Source organism: Cavia porcellus, unplaced genomic scaffold (assembly GCF_034190915.1).
Source record: "Cavia porcellus strain 051 isolate PalLab524CR breed Dunkin Hartley unplaced genomic scaffold, mCavPor4.1 scaffold_8, whole genome shotgun sequence".
In the NCBI taxonomy this organism is placed as follows: Eukaryota; Metazoa; Chordata; class Mammalia; order Rodentia; family Caviidae; genus Cavia; species Cavia porcellus.
Genome location: NW_026947491.1, coordinates 85348069 through 85372039, shown reverse-complemented (window position 1 = coordinate 85372039; position 23971 = coordinate 85348069). Strand labels below are relative to the sequence as shown.

Genomic DNA, 23971 nt, shown 5'->3' with positions numbered 1-23971 from the left:
CAGGCTGCCGCAAAGACCTGTGCTGCAGTCAGGCTCCAGAGACAGTTTAGAAATGAAAGCCACTCTGTTGTGATGGTTGAAGAATTATTCACTTGGGGCTGGAGGTTTAGCTCAGCGGCATAAGTGCCTGCCTTGCAAGCAGGCAGTCGTGAGTTCGATCCCCGGTACCGATAAAAAGGAAAAAGACAAAAAAAAAAAAAAAAAGAATTGTTCACTTTTCTTTGTTTCTTTTCTCTAACAGCCGGCCGGGAAGTGTCAGTTCGGAAGACAGCCTGGAGTTCTTCCTAGATGAAGACATCGACTATGAACTGGTAACCAGACTGTATTTCTTGATTTAAATACTGTGTTTGTTGAAAAGTACAGTTGTTCACGTCTACTCACAAGATTAAAATTTTCTATGCCAAACATTCCACAGGTTTTCTGAAAGGAACAGGATTTTAGTGCTGCTCTCTAATTGGTTCGATTAATTTCAGACAATCTCTGAAAAAATAAACGTCTATAAGAAGATAGTCATTTGGGAGAAATATCCAAGCTATAATCTTCCTATAAAAATAGCCCTTTATAGTGACTGGTCATTTTATTGATGTATTGTATTGTATAACTGTATTGTATTGTATAACATGTATTGTATAACTGAACTTTATGAGAAATAGACTTCCAACAAATGCCATGCTCTTACTGTAAAGCTGATTTTGTGTTTACCTCAACCAAAACACAACTGCAGAAACTTAAAGGAAAAATATCCAGTCATTCCTCTAACTCACTTTACGTAACATTAAATTCACCACCTTACCCATCTTAAGGGTACAGAAGTGTTACCTACATGGTATTTGTTTTGCAGTAAGGTCTCGGGAACTTTTAACCTTGCAAACTGGAACTGTGTGAATCCAATGCCTGTTTTTCTTCTGCCCGCCCCAAGCAACTGTCATTTTCTGTGTCTAAGTGATTGGCTGCTTTAGAATCTCACATGAGTGGAATCACGTGGTATTTGTGTCTCTGTGGTTGGTCTATTTCACTTAGCATTATGATCTCAGAGCTCATTCCTATTGTAGCATAAGATGGGATTCTCTTTTTTTATTTATTTTTACTTTTTAGGATTTCCCTTTTTAAAGGCTGAATTACGTGCCGATGTGTACATTTCACATTCTGTTTATCCACACCTGTATCCGAGGACATTCAGGTGCTCCTACCACTTGGAGATTGTAAATAATGATGAACACAGATATGCAAATAAAAACCGTTTATTTAAAGTAATAGATACTTAGTCTTCAGAATTTGAGAAATGCAAAATGGTTTTGGGTGAAGGAGTGACCCTCACTTAGCTCAGTCTTTCTCCTGTTCCTTCCCCTGCCTGTCACGCTCACCATTCCCTGCCCTTGTTTCCTGGCCTGCTGTGTCCCCCCTTGTCCCTCTTTCCCTACCCCTCCCCTCTTCCTTGCTCTCATCCCCAGCTCTCTCCCCCAGCGAAACGGGAGGCTCCCTTACAGTCTGCCCATCTCCCTCATCAGCAGCTGGCCGTGCACTGAAAGCTTGGTCCCCACCTTACGGTGTCCCCGGGAGATGGCAGAACCTTTCAGAGGTGTGGCTGAGGGCAGAAAGGTCTCTAGCGGTGTCCTTAAGAAGATGTTGGGGCCAGGCGTCTTCATCTGTCTTGGCTTCCTTCAGCACATGCTGGCTCCGTGATGGCCAGTGCACCCACAGGCCCCAAGCCGCAGGCCCAAGCGACCGCTGCACCAAAACTTCTGAAGCCTCTTGCCAAAGTAAACCTTTCCCCTCGAAAAGCTGATTTTCTCAGGTGTTTTGTCACAGTGTTGGAAACAACAGTATTATTTATGTGAGTCACATGCGCATATTTGGAAGTGAATTCTGTTCTTCATTATTGATTCATTAGCTGCCAGAGATCTATTTCAAGGAACCAGAAGAGTTACTTCAGGTCCTCACGAATCTGGAAGAGCAGAATCTGACTTTGGTCCAGTATTCCCAAGATGTAGATGAAAATCTTGAAGAGGTAAACAAAAGAGAAAAAATCATACAGGACAAAATGTAAGTAATGGAAACAAGTAGATTTGTTCTTTTAAGCACTATCTGATTGGGGCTGAGGATTTAGCTCAGCAGCGTAAGTGCCTGCCTTGCAAGTGTGTGGTCGTGAGTTTGGTCCCTGGTACCTATTTAAAAAAAAGAAAAGCAATATCTGATCAAAGACTGGGTCCAACCCACTCACGAGGGCTCTTCCTCATGGTCTCTATGGATTTAGGCTGGAATTTTTATAACTATACTTCACACTATGAGTGTAAAAAGTTCAAGGTGTATTTCCACAGAACAGACTGACTTTAGTTCAGTTCTAACCCTGTGAAGGTCGAGTCCCAGAGATAAGTAAGGGGACCAGCAACATGAAAAAGTGAGGTAAAGGGATTGAAAGGATCAAGGTTGATATATACATGGTATTTTTATATAATGGAGTACTACTCAGCTATAAAGAAAATTGCATCAAGACTTTTATAAATGAATGGACATGACCTGAGACCATACCCATAAGTGAAATAAAGCAAGCTCACATGTGTAAATACCATGTTGTCTCCTAGTGTAAGAAACTGAAAAAGGATATACAATCCAAAATCTACAATAAAACCGCGTAAGGGTAAGAAACTGCTCAAAGAGGAAAAGTAGTTGGGATAAAGGAAAGGAGGAAAGAAAAAAGGGAAAAGGAAAAGACACAAATTCATACACACATATATATACACATATGATAGCTAAAATTAGTATACTACTAATTGTGTTAGGTATTGAAAAAGAACAGTTAACATTCATATGATTAGATCAATTTTACATGTCTATATCTGTTATTCTAAGCAACCTTTTTGAAGGTAACAATATGCCGTATTACAACCATCATCAAATTCCTAGCATCTTGTTTTGTAAACCTATACTGTTATTGTCTTGGGGTTGTTGTTGTTTGTCTCTTTTGCTTTTTGTTTTTCTTTCCTATGTCTTCTTTTTTCTTTCAAATAAATTTTTTAAAAATTTAAACATTTTTTAAAAAGATTGGTATATGCATATACCAGTTCCCCAAAATGAGAATCACTAGTTCATATTACAAATAAGAACTAATAAAAAATATTTTCCTGGAGGTGGAGATTTAGCTCAGCGGCATAAGCGCCTGCCTTGCAAGCAGGCAGTCGTGAGTTCGATCCCCGGTACCGATAAAAAGGAAAAAGACAAAAAAAATTTTCCTTAGCAGTAACAATAAAAGATAGTTTAGAAGGCTAAAAAGAATTGAAAGGCTACCCTTGACTTTTGTGTAGTCTGGTTTCACTTGGCTATCATTTCCACAATCAAATCAGTGCTTTGAATGCTAATAAATTTGTTTTTCTTGGCTGTGACTCTCAGCAAAATTATTTCCTGGGGTTTAACAGCATGATTTTGTGATGAATATATTAATATATTAGGGCTGTTACAGGGGGTTTAGGAATGAAGTGGTCATGGTGACTTCTTTCCTGTTCTAAAATTCTAAAATTTTGAATTATTTTGAAAAATTCAAGCTGTAGAGAAGATATCCCTATACCTCCATTTATAAAAATGTGTAGAATCTTGTTGGAAGTTTTTTGGGTCAGAAGATGGAAACCCTTTTAAACAACAGATCACACTACATTAAACTTTGCAATGAATAAATTTGAGAGCTAGGAATGTAGCTCAGTGGTGGAACGCTTGCCTATCGTACATGGAATTCTGGGGGTGGTCCCTGGCACTGGGGGCAAAAGAAGACCGAACGGGTTTGTTCAGAAAGAACCCCAGAGTCATAACGCATCACCACTACTGTATCCTTTGGACAGTGTGTCTTTCTCAGCTTTACAGAGTGTGGGGCCGCGGCTTTAGCTCATAACCGATGGGCCGCTGGTGGGCAGGCAGGCAGGGAAAGGAAATCGATGTCAGGCTGTCTCTCTGAGACACCATCAGGGTCTTTGCAGGGGAGTCGGGGACCTCTGTTTCCTGCCCTCACTCCACAGATACTCTGCTAGTCAGCCAGATTTGAGCGCACTCACCTAACAGGTCACATTACAACTGGGGCTCTTGACACTTCAGCTCCGCTGCTTTCTTGGGGAACCTGCAGGCGCCACAAATGCAGCGCAGGGGAAAACACCTTCCAGTGGGAGCAGCCCCTGGGCATTTCTCTTCCTCACCACAACTTGAAAAGCTGCGTCCTTCAGCAACGTCTTCAAACACGCTCCTCTTGGCTCGCTAGACCAGGGTGTTGATCCATTTTCCAGATAGCGCCGAAGCTCCTGGCTGGTGGTTATTTCACTAAACCACGTGTTACAGGCAAGGGGGTCTCTTTCTTCTTTTGCAATAGAAACAGCAATATAGAATCCCTGCTGGAGCACAAGGAAATTCTGAAGGCGAACTGCCTGCGAGAAGAGGAAAAGGCAGCGGAATTGGAACTGCGCTCCCGGCTCTTCAGTTTTGGACAATTTAATTCCGATGCTCAGGTAATCATTCCTTGCTCATGGTAACTTTATTCTGGCCTGTGATAACAACAACCTGCCTTCCTTTTGCACTAAGCATTTGAATGAGGAAGGGAGAGCAAACCACAAGTCTCCCTTGGATGATAGAGGGGGAAAACCAGCTTGCAGTTGTCTTGCTAGTATACAGCAGGCAGCTTAGTGATAAGAGCCATTTAGATTGGCACACTGAAGTGTTGCTGTCATGGTCACAGACTATGGGATTGAGGTTTCCCCTGCACACACATTTCTTCAGTCCCTGCCTAGACATAGTGGAGTAGTTCGCTGTCTGTGCTCATTTGGGGGGTAGGTCAGAGACTGAGTAACAAACACAGGAAGCAGTGAATCAACTGAATGGGACACTGGGCAAAAACTGAGCTGAAACAGATTTTAGCTTCCTGAGACTCGGATAGACTCTTTATCACAGCAGCTGAGACACACACTTGTTTGGTGGTTTGTTTGCTTGCTTGTTTGGTTGGTTAGTTGGTTGGTTGGTTAGCTGGTTGGTTGTTTGGTTGGTTTTTCATGACAGTGGCTCACTACGTAGCCCTGGCTGGCCTGGAACTCAGCAATCCTGCCTCAGCCCCTCTCTCAGTGCTGGGATTACAGATGTGCACCACCGCAACTACCCAGTACACTTACTAATATTAAGAAGTCTCTCCTTCCTGGTTGTGGTCCCACAACCTCAAGGATTGTGGGGCTAAATAGAAAGGCAGGATGTGGAAAATGGGAAGAAAATGTGTTCTCTCCTTAGAATTTTCCACCTTTCATTATTCTGTGCTTGAAAATCTCAAAATATAAAAGCCATAATCCTTCAAGTAAATAAGCACAGTTGCACTTAATTTTTAAAGCTTTCTTCTACCTTTTCTGTGTTATAAGTGAGGCATCTTATTTTGATATTAATACATTAGCATAGTTACTTTGGAGCTGTAACCATACAATGATTATTTGTTCAAGACTGCCACCCTCTTGACTGTACTTAATTCTCTAAAACCTGTTCCTTAATTCAGTGTTTTATTATTAACATACAAATGTAAACCCAACTATAGTGCAAAGTTGAAAGTCCTATTTGCTCCTCTTAAGGAGTTTGCTCAAATGAACAGTCGTGTACTCCCCGCACTTACACATCAGTGCCCATCCCAGAAAACCTTCCCGCTTTCCATTCTGGGCCATCCCCAAAAAGGGACCACTGCCCTGCCTCCTCTCCCCATCGGCTAACTTCCCTGACTTTGAACTTCACGGAAGAGGAATCACGTAATGTGTCTGCCTTCTTTCCCTCACTGTTACATCTGAGAGACCCTTCCATGCTGTTTTGTGTAGCAGCTGTAAATTGGAATACAATTATCCTGCTGTTCAACTTGCGCAATATGTTCGCCTCTGGTTGTTCCTTTCTGACCCAAAGCTGATGGAGTTGTGTGCAGCCAGCACACAGCAGAAAGCGACACGGGTTAGAATGACAGGAGCATCCCCGGGGCAGGAAAGAGAATGCGCTGAGGTCTAAGCGGCTCATTAGACACTGCTCTGGTCGCATCGCCTCCCACTCACTGCTGGGGGCACCTGAAGCTCTGCCCCGGGGTTTGCCTTCCCTTACCTGCCTGCGCCCTGGAAGACTGACACTTGTCCACCTCGCTGGGCAGCGCCTCCTTGCAGGTGCCCTGGTCTGGGCCTGCCATCTGGTGGCGGCTCCAGGGCTCAGGCTCACCCTTCCCTTCTGTCATCAGTCAGCCTCTGCCTGGGGCGGTCTTTGCCCTTTGGCAGTGTGGGCCAGATCCCCAGTCTCTTTCATACGTGCTGTTTTCCTTAATTTCCTTATCTTCTTGATGCCCTTCTTAGGAAGTAACTTTTTTTATGACTATGTTAGTTAATTTTCTGCACTGACAAGACAAAATACCTGACATTCACAAGTTAAAGGAGGAAATGTGTATTTCAGTTCATAGTTTGTGGAGGTTTCAGTCTGTGGTCAGCTGGGGTGGCCTGGCAGGCAGGAGGCAGCAAGCAGCAGTGAGCCTCCCTTTCTCTTTTATACAGCCAGGCTACAAGCCTTGGGGTGGTACCACCCCTACCCAGGGTGGGAGTTCAATCTTCAGCAACGCCATCAGCCACAACCAGACCTATGCTCATTCCAGTCAGTGGACTAACTTAGTACCACACAGCTTTAATCCCAGCATCACACTCCTCTATCTAGCCAGCTCTGAAAAGCCCCACCCAAGTGCATGATGCTTTGGGGGGACATCTATATACAAACCATCCTAGTGTCTTTCCCCCTCCTGTGTGATGAAAGAATTTTTTTTTATAAAAAGGAATTTAAAAAAATATCCTGTCCTCTCCAAAGCTGTGATTTCTAGGAATCTGTTTCAAAAATTTCCATCACCACTAATCATTCTCATGTTAAAATAACTTTTTTCTCAAAGCCAGTGCTCAATACGAGAATCACTGTATATTTTTCTGTTTTAATGATTTACATGACAGGAAGACTTTTTTCATATGTGGTAGAGGATATTTCAGCCTGCTGAGTTACTTTTATTCTTTTTTTTTTCCTTTTATGTTCTTCTGCGTGTCCTTTCCCAAGATTTCTAAATGTGTTGTTATAGAAACAAGAAACACAATGTGTCATTTTAGGGACGGAATGAAAGGGGCTTTCTGGCAAATGGAACTTTGCTTCTTTTGTATTAGCTTGTATTTCTCCACATTTTCTAAAGGAACTGTATTTGTAATAGAAATGGGAAAGAGCAAACGTAGAGGGTGAAAAGATGTGACAGGGGGTAAACAGCACTGCACAAGCTTATTAAACTAGGAGGCAGGGACACAGCCTCTCTTGGGATCAGATGCTGGCCAGAAATAAGTCCTGAAGGTCCCCAGAGAGAGCTTGTGACTCCCCTGCAGGAGCCAGGCTGCCTTGAGTGTCACAGGGTTTGTCCTTGATGATTCTCGCCTTCCCAAGCAGACTCGGGGATTGGGACAGGATCCCACTTGAAAAATGATTTACTGAGGTCCTGTTAGTGATGAATTCTGGGCACACAGGGGAGAAAGAGGGTGACGATTTTCTTAGGATTCTGAAATACATTTACTTATCTGCTCAAGAGGCTCCCCACGTTACAACAGCACAGACTCAAAATAGAGGGATCAGCAAAGTTTGGCTTCTGTTTAGATAAGAATAGAGCAAGGACTTCCCAGTGGGGACCTGACCAGTCACCTATGAAGGCTCTGGGAGGCCAGCCTGGGAATCCATTTGCTTGTGAACATTTTTCTTTGAAAGGATGCAATCATTTATGCAGCAAGCATTTATTAAGTGTGCAGTTACGGTAAGCAAGTGGTCCCTGTCATCAGGCATGTGTACAAGGAACTGCCACTGAATGACTTAGGTTCACAATTCAAATGGTAATGCAAAAAATGGGGCTCACATATTGTGTCACTAGGTGTGTGAAAGGATTTCAAGTGCCTTTACCTGAGTATTAGGAAATCTGATACATAAAAATGTTCAAGCAAAAAGATATCCTCCATTCTTATACTCTTTATAGCTACTCTTATGCAAGGAGTTACTCTAAATTACGCTATAAATACCCTTAATGTAATTATGATATGAATGCCTCTCACCGGTCTATACTTACTAAATCTTTTAAGAGGAGCTGCAGTGCAGCATAGTGTAGAGCACAGGCTTAGTATGCAGTGAGGCGCCGGGTTTAATCCCCAGCAGGAAAAAGACATATTCAATAAAATCCATTATAACATAGCAAAGTGAAATTTCACACTTATTTGAGCCACTTGGTGATGCAACATGATGTTTTCCGTTTTTTTGCTCTCAAACTCAGGAAAAACTGATAGACTCGCTTAGTAAAAAAATCAACCAAGTCTACAAAGTGTGCATCGGCGACGCTGAGGTCGGCAGCCTGAACCCGGTCCAAAAGCTGGTCAAAGTGGAGTCTCGCATGGTGGAGCTGAGTGACCTCATCGACTCCATTCCCAAGGAAAATGTGGAAGCAATCGAGAGGATGAAGCAGAAGGACCGGCGGCAAAAGTACGGTCCCCGTCTTGGGAAAGAAGTAGAGGGGACGCCTTAGTGAGAGGCTGCCACTGCTGGGATTTCGCCTTAGCAAACCCCTCGTTCAGCCAGGACTGACGGCCACCCAGGGTCTCTTCCAGTCTTTTTATCTGTAAAGTGTCTCATGGGGTTGTTACATGGGGTTTACGTAATCCGTAGAGAAGCTTTTCTTAGTTGAAGATTACACATTCATCGTGGGGAGCAGGGACACGTATGTAACTCAGCTGGTATGCTTTGTTTTAACCCCTTCCCGCCCACCTCCCTTTTTCTCCATGGCTGGCACCTGGGAAATACTATTTCTCCTGTACATAAAAAAAAATGTCCAGATATATTCTGGTGATCCTGCTAGCATCCTACTGAGACACTCATCTAATTCCAATAATTTTCATTACTGAAAGGCCTGTTGTTGATTTCCCCCATGGTTTGGAGGTACCTAAGTTTGCACTTGAACTGCTCAGGAAATGTTCTTTTTGTCCGCCAGTGTGTAATGTCACACTTATGATGTAACTAAGTAGTATTTTAAATGCACAGGGTGACCCCTGTGTGTCAAGTCTTACGGTGCAACGATTTTCATACATTTTTCCCCTCATAATCCTAAAATGGGTGAGACAAATAAGATTTATTAGTCGTAAGAGAATCATTTGAATGTATTAGTTGGAAAGTACACTTTTGTGCTAATACACCGGGCTCGACACTTCTGACTTGCCTGGGATCCTGCAAGCAGTTTATACTGACAGGAAAAGGCTTGAAGGGAACAGGAGGGCAGCTGCACTTCAACTGAAGTGGCCACTGTACATGTAAGCGAGTGACAAGAAGGGTTGGTCTTTTAGACCAAGACCTGGGTGGGTTTTTTTCTTTCCAAGTGGTAAAATGAAATTCCTTCCCATTTCAAAACAGGATTTGGATTTACCCGAGTATTCTAAGGCCATTATTAGGAGAAGTCTTATGTTTACAGTTCATTAATGATGTACATCTTTGCTTTCTGTGAATTGTAGAAAAAAATTACATGAAAATGTTCCTTTCCTCCTCCGATAGGCTGCGTGAAGAGAAACTAAAAGAAAAACAAAGATGCCAAGAAGAAAGGCTGAAAGCTGCTCTGGAAAGGGCAGTCGCACGACCAAAGAAAAAGGTCTGTGTTTGGCTACTAGATCCCGCCACACCAGTACGAGTGCTTTGGTGACACAAAAACAAACACCCTGTTCTTCCAACGTGTCTAGGCTGAAGCTGCCTGTGAACCAGGCTTTCCGGCCCATGGCTTCAAACGGTCTCACTCCGGCTCCTTGTTATTTTTGGAGTGACTTAAATTACTAGGTTTACAATTCACCACTAGACCCACTTACTACTAAGAGCAATCTCTTTCCTCTCCTCTAGCTTTAATCCTAGGATCCTGAAGCCATTTTTAATCACTTTTTGGAACAGGCAATACAGGCATATGGCTCACAGTTCAAAGACACAAGAGGATTCACTGAAATAAGCCTTCCTCAGTTCCCCGCCTTGGAGGCAACAACCCTTATATTTTCCGCATCAGTAGAGAAATAATCTATATAAGAGAATTCTACCAAAAAACACCTAGAATAATCAAATTCAGCAATGTAGCAGGATACAAAATCAATGCACAAGAAAATCAATAGTGTACTTTGTATGGTGTATAGTATTTTTACTACATTATTGATTTTTGTACATTGAATTTGTATCCTGCTACACTGCTGAGTTATTCCAGAAATCTTGTGGTGGAATGGCACAGTGGTCAATAAAACTAAGAATTGCCTAAAAAAAAAAAAGTCAATCATGTTCCCGTATAGCAATAATGAACTTACTGAGAAATTAGGGAACAAGTACCATTCAGAATAGTACCAAGAAAAAGTAAACACTTAGGAATTAACCTAACTCAGGAACTAAAAGCCCTCTATCGTAAAAAATACAGTACTCTGAAAAAAGAGTTCAAAGAAGACATCAGAAAATGGAAAGATATTCCCTGTTCCCGGATAGGGAGAAGGGCCAGGGATATAATTCAGCGGCACAGCACCTGCCTCGCAGGGACAAGGTCCTGAGTTCAATTCCCGGTACAAAAAAAAAAAGCCTGGACAGGCAGAACAACATTATCAAAATCGTCACACTTCCAAAACCAATAAACAGACTTAATGCAATCACAGTCAAAATCCAACAGCATTACTCTTAGGACTGGAGAAAACAATGCTAAAATTCACACAAAACCAAGAAACTCAGAATAGCAAAAGCAATCCAGGGGCAACAATAGAAAAGCAAGAGGCATCACAATCCCAGATTTGAAGTCTTATTTCAAAGCTATAGTGATTTAAAAAAAAAAAAAAAAGAACAGCTGGCATTAACACAAAAACAGACATGTGAATCGATGGAAGACAAGCCAGGAAGCAGAAACCACCTCAAACACATTAACTATTTGATCTTTGACAAAAAAAAAAGTGAAAAAACGCACTAGAGGAAAAAGTGTCTCTCCAAATGGTGCTGGGGAAACTTGCTATCCACACATCTCTCACCATTACTAAACTAAAATCAAAAAAGAGAAAAGATCTAAACGTTAAAACAGTAACAATTTGCAGTAAGACAAATCAGGTGAAACCCGAGGCTGAAGCCATAGGCAAGAACTTTCTGCACTGACCCCCTGTGGCACAAGAAATGGTACCAAGAATCAAAAAATAGATCATAGCAAATTAAAAAGCTTCTGCATAGCAAAGGAAATAATCACAGAGTGGAGAGACAGTGGGAAAAATTTTGCTAGCTACCCCTCAGAGAACTATTATCTACCATACATAAATACTCACAAAATTAGTTCCCCCAAATAAGAAACCCAATCAAAACACAAGCAACTGAAATAACACTTCTCACAAGTACAAATGGCTAATGAATAATATGTCCAACATCCCTGGCCATTAGAGAAATGAGAATTAAAGCAAAACTGAGAGTCCATCTTACCCAGGAAAGAATGGCTATCATCAAAAAAATCAAGTAACAACAAATGCTGGCAAGTCTTGGTTAAAAAATAAATAAAGGAGCCTTTCTAGGTATCTTCCCAAGAGACATCATACATATTCCAGTGACTCATGCATACCCATGTTTATAGCAGCACAAGTCGTCACAGCTAAATCTTGGAAGCAAGCCTGTATGTGCATCAACAGATAACAGATAAAGAAAGTGTGGAATTGGGGTTGGGGATTTAGCTCAGCGGCATAAGTGCCTGCCTTGCAAGTGTGTGGTCGTGAGTTTGATTCCTGTACCGATAAAAAAGACAAAGACCAAAAAAAGGAAGTGTGGAATTTATACCCCATGGAGTCCTACTGTGCCATAAGATAAACCTGAGCCCTCTGTAGGAAAAAGGATGCATCTTGAGACCATAACGTGTAGAGAAATAAGACACACAAGCTCAAGTATCACATGGTTTCTCTTAGATGAGAAGCCCAAAATCTAAAGACCAGAGTAAAAGGCAGGTAATGGGAAGTAGAGAGACACATCTGTCTCAGGGAAAAGGGGGCCTAGAGATGGAGAGGGAAGAATCGGGAGGAACGGGGATGAAATTAAGATGTTATGCTCAGGTAGCAGCTCCCAAGAAAGGTAGCAATTATTTACTGGAAACATACTAATAACAAAATTTTACTAACGTAATACAAAATTTTACTATGTATTATGTACAAGCTCGGACAGTAGATAAGGAATTCCAGGGTTCCAGACCCACCAGGACATTTCTGTCGAGATGGGCAAGTGATACTTACTAGATCCTGGGAGACCAGGAATGTCAAGCATTCTGCAGTGCAGGACAGTGTCACACGAGCACCAATCTACCAAGAATGTCAACGGTGTCCCTTCTGGGCACAGTGGCAGGACATCAAGTCTCAAGGTCAATAGTATAGTTAGCTTCCTCACCGATACATTTAATTTACATAAATCCACTTATAAAAGCAAATAAAAACAAGAGGATCCCCAGTGATTATTGAGTATCAGAGCATGTAGATGTGACCCTGGGGTTCCCCTAAATCTCTGCTGGTGGGAAACCTCCAAGAATCAGTAGTAACACTGATGGTGAAGATAATAGTTTTCTGAGGTTTTTGTTCACTAAGATTTCTAAAGACCAAGTAATAAAGGAATCTCTCAATCATGGAGGAAAAGTTGGCCATGGCAAATACAGAGAAATGACATACTGGCCTCCAGGATGACGCTTTTCTAGGCTGGACAAGTTGGAACCTTACACTACTTGCTGGCTTTACCGCATCTCTCTACTCCTTAAAACCCATCGCCTGACTTCTGCTCTTAAGGGCGCTCAATTTGTTACTTAACTTGGCCTAAAATGTTGGATGTCCACTAGGTTATGAGTCCTATTGCAACTGTAAATAACTGCTTAGCACTTTAAGCCGTATTAGTCCCCGTAAAATTCAAGTTACTATTGGCATTTCATAGACTTTAAAGAAAACGGCTCGTTTTTTCGTTTCAGGTGGGAAGACGGCTCATCTACCGTTCAAAACCACCATCTGCTAATAGACAAAAAATACCTCAGATCACTGATACAGCAGCAAAATCACAGGAGGAAGAGGTATTTTTTTTTAGTTGAATGGGAAAGATACTTTACTACCGGAATGTTTTTACAGCTTCTGGCTCTCTGTTGGCAACATTCTGCCCCATGTGGGACCCTACACAGTTCAAGACTGGTCCTTAACGAGAGTTACTTTCTTTTGTTGAAGCTTCCTGTTACTCATAATTATTCCACATAGCTAAACATTTATAATTTGAGTTGTCTCAGTTGGGGTACATACTCAAAATTACTTTACTGATGTAACTTATATGGGGAATGATCATTTAAGTGCAATAATAGTCTTTCCCTGACAACATGAGGATTTAAATGATGTATTAGTATCTCCAACGGTCTGTAAGGAGGTTGAGAGCACTAATCACTCATGGAACATGTCTTCCAACAACTCTAAAATAGCTGAAGGAATTTGAGGGGTTTAAACTTAAGTGAATTCTACTACGTTATGGTCTCAGAACATCCCCAGGAGACTGACTTTTATTTCACATTAAGTTCTATTCAAAAGTTTGTTTCCTTATGTGAACAATCTTATGTGTTAAGTCTAAATGTCACTTCAGGATTTCTCTGTGCCCTATCTCTATAATTACTTTAATTTTCAGATGTAATTTTAGCTGCAACATGTCCATAATTTAGTTTAACTGATATAGAATATGCAACCTACTAAACAAAGTAGTATTAAGAAAACGTTTGTTAAAAGTGGTTTAAAACCATTTTCAAAGGTCTCAGTTAATACACAATGATATGAAAATGGTTGAAATTCATCTTTATAAAAATCTGTAAAGTACATATTTATCTATTATAGAAAAAAGTATTGTTTCCAGAAGAAAACCAACTTAATAAAATTGGTATTTTTAAAGGATTAGTTCTGTGATTTACTTTTTGTTCAACTGCTGTGTTTAGCATGTACGTATCTGCATATGAGAGTTAACAAGTCAAGCTGAAAAACAACACATCTTTATTGTCTAGAAATATATATATAAAAAAAACACAAAAGATGCTATTCTCTCATTTCCCCGTCCTCTTCTTCTTCTTCAACACCTCTGATATAAAGGACATTATTACACCTGGAAGCAGAAAAATAGTCCATTTTGTTATTTCAACAAGAAAAAAGTGCACAATCTGAATTACTACTGCTAATTTTTTTCATTATAACACTTTAAAAGCTAAATTTATATCATTTGTTCTCTTTTAAAAAGTTTTATCTAGATTTGTTAAAAAAATACATTGGCACTAATTTTTTACCATGTGATTATCATAACATTCTTTATGACTTTCCAAAGGGAGTGATTACTAGAATCTGAGACTTGCTAGTGCTAAAAATGAGAATAAAAAACGGCTAAGCTCTGGTAACGAGGCTCACGCAAAAAAAAAAACACAGCTGAGAACCAGAAAGTAGAATATTAATACTAGAAGAATCTTTAGGATGCATAACTCCGAAGTATTTAAATTTCACCTTTGAAGAATTTTACAATTTCAAAGATTTCTGCAGTTTATTTAGAGTATTATGTGAGATTAATAGCGATTAAAAAAAAGTGCTTCCAGCTGAGGACAGTATTTCTACTGCTCACCACTAACCTTAAACACGCTACTGCTACTTCTTACCTTATTAAAACTTCACCCAGATGTCCAGACAATGCCCCGTCTATGTATTCTTCTGTATTTGCAAGCTTTAAAAAGGAAGAAATGCATTAGCATTATCGCAAAGGAGTAAAACAGGGCAACACACGTATTACTGGTAAGAGAACTTAATTAACTGAGACCTTCGTACGCCAATGCTTCAAATTTATCAGTAACTAATCATTAGAAGATTAGCTTTCTATGACTGTTAAAGCTTTCTGGTTTTAGGTATTCTGTAAACCTAACACAACTGTAGACTTTATATATAATAAAGCCTGTTTTAAATGTTGTTAAAGCTCACAGTGTAATATTTCTATCATACACCACAGCAGCATGTTAAGAAAGCAGCCTTCATCTTGTAAATTATAATTAATAAATTTTCTAACATTCAGTTTTAAAGAACCATAAAATTTTTCTCAGGGTAAAACACTGTAAGTCATATTGACGCACCCAAATTGATGTATAGAAGTTATAACTAAACTGTGTAAGTGAACAACCAAAATCACTGAGGAGGAATTATTTTTAAAAGCAAGTTCTTAAAGAGTTAAGAGTAACTGGAGGAGTTATTTTTGGGACCTCTGTTATTTTTCATTTTAAATTAAATGTTCAGCTTTTCTTCTATATACAGGACATAAAATTTACTTCACAGTATTTAAAATCATCATGAGTGCTACTTGAGGCTCAAAAACAGCAGGAAAAACAGAAGAGAGAGGAGGTTTCCTTCACTAGTGGCAGGGGACAAGGGAGAGAAAGCTCCAAGGAGATGAGACTCTTGCAGGACACTTCGTGAGCCAGCCCACCACTGTTGGTATTCCCTCGCCTGCAGTACACAAAGCACTTACAAACAAGAATTTCGTCTTACAGGTGATCACTGAGATGATTCATCTTTGGGTAACAGAAACACTGTTTATCATGTTCTCCAACACTTAATTGGTTTCTAAATTACTCAAAATGCTCCAAGGCTTATATGTCATATTCAAAGCCTGACCCACTGCTTACAAGGCTTTCAGTGATGGCCATGCCAACCCAGCTTCCTGTCGTCGTCCCCAATTCACTCTGCATTGTCTGGCTGCTCCTGAAACCCCGAGCCTGGCCCTGCCACAAGGGCCTCGCGCCTGCTGTTGGCCCACACAGGATGCTCCTTCCCGGAGCCTCCTGAGCTACTACTTCGTTCTGGATTTAAATTGACTTCCGTAGTGCCATGGTTAATATCGAGATGTCCCCTCAAAACTGCGTAACTCAACGGTGGGTCTTTGAGGAGGTGCCTGGATCACCGGGAAGCGACATCACTGGGTTGTAGGTGGGGTGATGTTGGGAGGCAGAGCTTAGTAGGAAGAGGTAGGTCACTGTGGGCGTGGCCTGGAGGGGTGTAGATATATACACACACCCCACACCACCCCCTCAAGCCCTGCTTGTCACTGCCATGCCACCAACTCTTTCTCCTCTGCCTGCCTTGGAGCCAGCCAACTATGGACCTGAAACGTCTACAACCTGTGAGTCAAAATAAACCCCTTCTCTTTTAACTTGCGAGTGTCAGGTATCTTGTCCCAGTAATGAGAAAGTAACTCAGACACTCAGAGGCAATCCCATCTACTGGTGCATGCTGTCCTCCTTCTCCACTTTCTGCTTCTTCACAGGATCTATAATACCCCATATTACACCATCCTGTTACTATCTCTAGGTCACTTACAATACCTAACACCATGTAAATGCTATATAAAGTTAATACTGTATTGTTTGCTGATCAATGGCAAGAAAAAACATAGACGTTCAGTACAGATGCACTCCCCCCCCAGACATTCCTCATGTAATGACCAAATCAAGCTATTGAGACGAGGTCACTAAATGAGGAAGTGTATACAATATGCACATTACAATATTCAGTACAAGAAATGGCCAGAAACTCCAGCTTTTTTTCTTTTTTCTTTTTATCGAACTCATGACCATGTGCTTGCAAGGCAGGCGCTTATGCCTGCTGAGCTAAATCCCCAGCCCCAAATTCCAGCTTTCATGACTCTGCTTTTATTTGCATAACTCTTACACGCAGTACTGTAATGTATAACAGAACATAAAACTACAGTACTGTATGGAACAGTACAATCAGCCAAAATTACAGTACTGTATAAACAAAGTGTATTATACCTAAAAAGGAGACTGCAGTTCTATCAACAAGATGTACAGAACGGTCCAAAAAAAAAACCCATGAATTGTAAATCTGAGTGGTGGGTTATAAATGCAAACAGCTGTTCAACAGGTTACTAAGTGAGGAATATCTGTATTTTCAGTCTGTAGCTAGTTAAATGTACCAATGTGGAACCCACACAGATGGAACCCAGCTACACACAGCTGACTGTTTGTACCAATCTGCTCATATGGACTGAAAATATACAAGATACAACAGTGGTTATCAGGTGCTGCATGGGGAGAAGGGAAGGGGTAATTATTTCTTAATGGATAGAGTTTTAGATGTGAAAAAAGTTTTGGAAATGAGTAATAGTGATGGCTGTATGACAATGTTAATGTACTTATTGCAATTGAATATACATCTGAAAATGGTTAATGTGGGAAACTGTAAATGTAAGTTTTATGGGAAAAAACCTAAAACATTTACAGAAACTAGTTTAATAAATACGCAGTTAATCCATTAATTTTTTTGGTTGATATGTCTTCTCTATTAAGAAATGCTCATTTGTTGTGCCTTTAACATTTATTAAAACATTTAAGAATTTTCTTTAAAAAGATATTTTAGAAATAAGTACCACGAGGTTCAGTTTTCTCTAGGACAGTATTGTGTTTCCCTCATCGCATTACATATTACATGTCATGGTGCCTCTTTAACCACTAAGAATAAAATGTGTGGCTCAATTCTGATTTAACTCCATGTCTTAACCTCGAATATCACACCCGTGACATCATCTGTGGCCTTGACTTAACTCCTAAATTTTGCTTTATCTTCATCAGTTTAATTGTATACATTCTTAGTTACGCTAAGCCTTTAACACGTTAAGTTACAGCATAACAAGTAGAAATCTATAATTTAATTCTCTAGCTCACCTGCATGTTCATGTAGCCATCTACGGAGACCAGGTAGCCCTTGTACTCCATTCCCCACTTCAGCTTCACCATCACGGGCTTTCCTGTTAATCCGTTGAGGAAGGGTTTGGGATTGAGGGGTAAACTCTGTGAAGAACAATAAAACGATTCAATTGGTATCCACCACTCTCTTCTACCAATTACAAACTGGTAATTTATTGTATCCAAGAGCAGATGTGGCTCAGTGGTTGCTTAGTATTTACCAGAGCCTGGGTTCAATCCCCAGGGTACACAGACACACTAATGTGAGTGTGAGTGTGCGGTGGTGTATAAAATCTATAAAACACACACACAATGTCCAAATGAAACACTGCTTACATCACTCACAGTTCCAAGCTCTAAAGAAACACAAGTCAAGGCATTTTTCAAAGGGGGGGGGGGCATCCCTGTCCTTTGGGGACAATACTGCACATTGCTGTGTAGTATGGTGAGAAATGCTATGCCCATGGGCAGGGAGAAAAGAAATGGAAGGGTGCCTGAAGTAAAAGATACCTCTGTCTTAAAGGGTGAGGTTACATGCACAGAGAAAAAGCTATTCCAGGCTAGGGAAGCTACCTATGTCAAAGGAGGGATGAAGTCAAACAGCACGACAATCTTAAGGGGCACAGAAACATGCTGTAGTATCACAGTCCCCAGTACAAGGCTATGGGAGGAGGTATGTCACACTGTACAGTCTTTCACTTCAATGCTGGAAGCCAGGACTAGGTTTTACTTGACTTTTTATCACTTGCAGTATCTCTTTAACGCACACTAAACACGACTACCAATTGCACTTGGAACAGACAAACTTTCCCATACGGCCTAAGAGGTCCTGCCCTTGTCTCAGAACCACAATGTGTGCAAGCAGCTGTGTACCTTGCTGTCAGTGTCTCCAACTGATCAAGCTCCCTTGGCGACCGCATAGCCTCTGTTCCTGTAGCCAGGGCCGGTTACACTACCACTCCAGCTTTTCTTGTTACTTAGATTTTTGGTTAAATCCCCACGTTTTAGGGAGGCCGACCCTGACGAGTCCTTTAATGTGTCCACGCGCCCTGTCACAGAATCCTGACTTGCTTCCTTCTTATCGCTTACCATTACCGGCCCTCTATATATTTGCTAGTATTTGACTAATGTCTACCTTCCACACCCGACTGGGTTCATCCACAGCAGAGCCTGTAGGATTTTACACCCCATTTCCCTACAGCCTAAGAACAGGCAGCATGTCAATGAATATTTGCTGATGCTCCAAAGCCTGGGCTTTGTGTTCCAGAGGCTTGGATTCCCAATAACTAGACAGCAAAGCGGATTCCGGAGTGTTGCAGAATGAAATGTGAAAACAAGCTTCAGTTTCACTCCGATGCTTTCTCCCCAAAGAACAAGAACTACCTCAGGCCCAGAAACAAAGGGGAAGCTGAGGTTCTCTGGGGAGGGGAGAGCATCGCCAGGAACGCGCGCCTCCGAGGCCCAGAGCAGCGAGGAAGAGGCGGGCGACCAGAGCGCGGCGCCTGACGCGGATGAATGGGCAACGCGCGAAGCAACCCCCAGCCCAGCCGGGCTGTCGTATCCCATCCCTCGACCCCTCTCTCCAGCAGTTCTCCTGTTCCTCACCATCGCGAATACAGGCAAATGCTACAGGCTATTCGCCGCCGACGCAGCTGCCGCCGACTCCGCGTGTGTAGAGCAGCTACCGTAGGAACCAGCCGCTGAGCGTCAAGAGAAATGGCCGCCAAACATCGTCTACGTAACCTTTCACCTTCCACCACATTCCTTTCGGCTTCTATGATTGGACGTAAAGAGATGCACGCTGATTGGAAGAGGTGGCTGCGCGCAGCATCCTAGCAACCAGACGCGAGGCGGGAATTTGAGTGTGGAACTGTCCGCGCAGGGTTTTGCCGGAGCGTCTCTGCGAGGCTGCAAAGTTCCGGGCTTCTCGTTTGCTCCCTGCCTCGAGTGGCCGGCCGTGGACGCGATTACTTGCCAGCGTGGTTAATGGCGGTTCACTTGGCCCTTTCAAAATCGCGAGAATGAGATCCGGGCTCCCGAGCTCCTTATTCCCGCAGATCCTTAGGTTTGCGGGGGTGGGGGAGGGAGGGGCGCGCCGGTGCCCCCTTCTTCCTGAGTGTTCTCTATTCTAGCAGCCGGGTTCACGGTTTTTTAAAGGAAGTAGAAGGGAGACTAGGGTAGGAGAGACGAGGTCAAGCTGAATGTACAATAAGATGTGGTGAATTCCCTGGCCAGGGCTTCTTACGTGATAATTAAAGGGAGAAGACGTTTACCCTACAGCAGGGTGATCGGTCTGATGTGACAGCATCAATCAGAATCGCATCAGTTTTTCCGATGATCTCAGGCTTCTGATCATCGACCGGAAATGCTGTTGTAGCTCTTGGGCCTGCAAAAATCCGAGCTCGCCGCCAACTTGCAGCCCTGCTAGGGGGCTTTTAGAATTGAGCGGTGCCTGTCACCTCTGGAGGCGGGAGGCCAGCAGGAAGACTTCCAGGCAGATTGATTCAGAGGCACCGCCCACCACAGCGCAACGGTGCTGGACGGGGTCCAACCCCCTAAGGCTCAGTTTCCTTCCCTGTGACGAGGCTTTGGAAGCAGTGCTATCCTTGGGGTTGCCCTGGAAAAAAAAAATTCAAACAAAAGCAGTGAGAACTGTGTTTGACTGCACCTACTCTCTAAGATTTGCTTTGAAAATGTCACCACACAGTCTGCGATTTATTTGGATCGACACCCCCAAGTTAGCCACGAGGATATGCACCTGGGGTAACAATCTAAACCCCAAAACTCTTGCTTTTTCTACTTCATAAAGCTGCCTCGCGAAAGCTCAATATTTATTTTAGAACTCTTTTACCCAGGTGTTTTCTCAGTGAAGTGAAACAAAATGCGAAGGTAATTTTTGTAAAGATAGTGGTGTTTAAAGTTAGTTTTTCTTTTCATTTTAAATATTAATCTTAAATACCTTACTTGAAATGAAGTGGGCATAAGGTCATTGGCATTTTTCTAATTAAAAATGTCACATATATATATTTTGTGGAAATTCTGGAAAATAAAATTCTAAAAAATACACCTATAAGGGTAATCAAAATCTATGGTGAATGTTTAATTTTTTTTTTTTTTGTCTTTTTCCTTTTTATCGGTACCAGGGATGGAACTCACGATTGCCTGCTTGCAAGGCAGGCGCTTATGCCGCTGAGCTAAATCCCCAGCCCCTAATGTTTAAATTTTTAAAAAATATATTACAGTAAAAGACACATTGCCATGAATCCACAAAATACTCCTCTTCCAACAATTGTCCTGTCATTCTTGCCACTTTCTGAAGCAGTTCTAGAAGTCCTGTCTCCTGAGTGTGTGATCAAAAATACGGTGAGGGCCGGGGCCACTGACATCCAATGGAAGGAGACGAGCTTGTAAAAGCATCACGGTCCTCCTCGTGCACCTTATGCCTCTGTCTGGCTCTCATGGCTTCTGGCTCTTCTCCAAAGTTAAAGTGATCATGCAAGTAATCAATTCAGGATGTCAAGGCAGCCACGACAATGCAACTCTAGAGTAACAACTTCACTTCATATAGGGCAAATTCTCATAATATTTCTTCAAAATGTGATTAAATGTCCCCATTATACTGTATATTATGCAAATGTCATTACTAATGATCCTGTTGTTTCCATTCCTCCCTCCCCATTATAAACAATGAGTATTGAACATCTATAGAGTGTGTCTCTGGCTCTACTGTAAATCCTTAGAAATATTATTCCTGGGTTAAAGGGTATTATTATTTAAAAGGTTTTTAAAAATATATATTGCAATATATATATTTTTGTATATTGCAATATATATTTATGTATATAGCAATATACATAAATATATATTTATATATTATTTAATTATGTATTTATATAAAATTATATGTATTGCAATATATATGTATTTCTCCTGAGGCGGTGGTAAAATGGCCCAAAGCCTAAGATTTTTCTTTGTGCAACATTGCTTCTCTCCTGCATGTGTTAATAGAGAACAAATACATGAAAATACAAATATTACTACAGGAACATGGGGATAGAGTTTAGAAAGCTACTTTTGAAACTGATTTTGATTTCCTTTTTCACATACTCTCACCATCTTATTTTTTCTGTAATTGTTGTCAGAGTCAGTTATATTTTTTGACCAGAATAGGCTGGAGTGGATCTGAGATTTGAGTGCCCTGTCCAGGAGAAACTATGCCTATTGTGTGAAGCCTAAAAAGACGTGTTTATTTTGCTTTGTAAAGAAATTAAGATTCAAAATATATTTTCTTCCAAATCTTTTTGTTTTTGTTTTTTGGTACCCAGAATCGAACTCATAACTTCGTGCTTGCCAGGCAGGCACTACGCTGCTGAGCTATATCCTCAGCCATTTTCCAAATCTTTTTGGTGACTCCAATCCTGTAATAGTAGAGAACAAACTACCTCAAGGGAAATTCAGTATTGTGGTTGGGAGCTAAGACCAAGTTCAAATCTGGATTCTGCCATGTGCGAGTTATTCCTGATTAGGTTTCCTCATCAATAAAGTTAACAAGGACAGCACCCATCTGACAGGTTCCTCTTGGGATGCAGTGTTTATAGGGCTGACCTATCTGACTGCTGCTCCTGGGGAGTTTCAGTGACGAGATACCAATTCACCACTGCAGGATTACTGTGGGACTCTGCATCCCACCAGAAGGGTTTTGCCCCGGATGGGAAGCTGCGGCAGTGGGAGGGTGGGAGGCAGAACCAAGGGGCTCTATCTTGAGGTCACCTTTCCCGCCCCTAGGCAATTTACCATGAATTCCAACGGGCTACCAGTGCATCACTAATGCCCCTTAGGTACCACCCCAAACCTAAGCTACGTGTATGCCCCCACACCACGTGTCTGGCGGAGAGAATGCCAGACCCCGGAGGTTATGGAGTCTCTCTCCGTATTCTTAAAATAAAGGCCATTTTTATTTCATATTTCTTTTTAGCCGCGCCAAAAATTCTATCAGACCCACCATAAGGCTGTTGGCTCATTTGCTCCTGATGTGAAATATTCTGAGCCCTTGGCAGTGGTCCTCTGTGGGATATAGTATAGTCCCCTCACTTGGCCTCATGGTATTTGGGGCAGGTGAGCCACACAGCCAGGACAATGCCCCTGCTGTTGACCGTGCTGTTGTAAAAGCATCTGTCCAGCCAGGATGCGCCGATTCTCACCTACTCCCGGGACCTTGGAGAGGTGGTGGGTTTGCTCTTTGCCTTGTATCTTCACAGAGTTAACATTAAACGAGAAACATTGCATAACATGTTCAAAGCACTGCGTACACTCTGGTTGGTAGTGGGTGTTCCATTCATGTTTGTTCTTTTATAATCAATCAACATCAAACCACCAGGCCCAAAAGATTTGGTTTAATGGCGTGAAACCTGTGTAAAAGTAGTGCCTTAGTTATTAATGGGGATACCAATCCTGCCAAGGACCATAAGATTACTTTGCTTGGGCTCTCTAAGTCATTGAAGATTTAAAAGATTGGCCTAGGTTTTAAGACTGCCTTTTGGTATTGCTCTAGTGTGGTGATAAATAATTTCAGGTAGAAATTTTTCATTTTCAATTCAGTCAGCAATCTTCATAGCCCAGATGTCTTTTCATGGAAATATAAAAGCTACTGCAAGTTCTGGCATTCAAGGGTTTTCTTCTTACTCAGCACTGATGAAGCAGTAGATTTTAAACTTAGAATACTAGAGACATCTGGTCTAAACTTGTTTGTTTGTTTGGTCTTTTTCCTTTTTATCGGTACCAGGGATCAAACTCATGACTGCCTGCTTGCAAGGCAGGTGCTTATGCTGCTGAGTTAAATCCCCAGGCCCTGTTTGTTTGTTTTGTGACAGGGTCTTACCACATAGCCCAGGCTGGCCTTGAACTTGCAGCAATTCTCCTGCCTCTGCCTCAGCATGCAGAAGTCAACCCTCATTCAGAAGGATGGCCTGGCACAAGCACCAAAACCTGAATAGGGTGAAGGATTGTGCGGGGGTGGGCTGGGGGTGTGGAATAGCAGCATGGGAGATTTACAGGGATGCAGTCAAAGGACTCAACATATTAAAAACTATTGGAACCAGGTTTTCAAATAGCATAAAAGGAATCACAAATATGGCAAGGAGAAAACTAAATAATTTCTACCATTGCAGCTTGTGCCTAGATGTCCTCCGA

At 41.8% G+C, this 23971-nt stretch overlaps 2 protein-coding genes across 2 annotated transcripts in view; one reads left to right on the top strand and one right to left on the bottom strand.

The window, feature by feature from the left end:
• Ccdc38 (coiled-coil domain containing 38) overlaps positions 1 to 13889 on the top strand; it is a 41485-nt gene extending 27596 nt beyond the window's left edge. The window contains exons 12-17 of the mRNA XM_063255335.1: positions 242 to 311; positions 1892 to 2043; positions 4349 to 4484; positions 8306 to 8511; positions 9571 to 9664; positions 12998 to 13889. Coding sequence (XP_063111405.1) covers positions 242 to 311; positions 1892 to 2043; positions 4349 to 4484; positions 8306 to 8511; positions 9571 to 9664; positions 12998 to 13114 — 775 coding nt within the window. The 3' untranslated portion in view covers positions 13115 to 13889. The remainder of the gene's footprint in view (positions 1 to 241; positions 312 to 1891; positions 2044 to 4348; positions 4485 to 8305; positions 8512 to 9570; positions 9665 to 12997) is intronic.
• A 139-nt stretch (positions 13890 to 14028) lies between these two features.
• Snrpf (small nuclear ribonucleoprotein polypeptide F) lies at positions 14029 to 19566 on the bottom strand. The gene is made up of 4 exons (XM_003476228.5): positions 19388 to 19566; positions 17762 to 17887; positions 14693 to 14757; positions 14029 to 14154 (listed from the first exon to the last, which is right to left on the bottom strand). Exons 1-4 carry the CDS (start codon positions 19388 to 19390, stop codon positions 14088 to 14090), a joined length of 261 nt encoding a protein of 86 aa, XP_003476276.1. The 5' UTR covers positions 19391 to 19566; the 3' UTR covers positions 14029 to 14087.
• Positions 19567 to 23971: the final 4405 nt, after the last annotated feature.

Bases quoted from the DNA above. Each gene is read 5' to 3' on its own strand.
- Snrpf (XM_003476228.5), bottom strand. The intron at 14,758-17,761 runs GTGAGCTAGAGA...TCCTTTTTAAAG, and splicing joins ATGGCTACATGAACATGCAG to CTTGCAAATACAGAAGAATA. The intron at 14,155-14,692 runs GTAAGAAGTAGC...TTCTGCTTCCAG, and splicing joins CTGGGTGAAGTTTTAATAAG to GTGTAATAATGTCCTTTATA.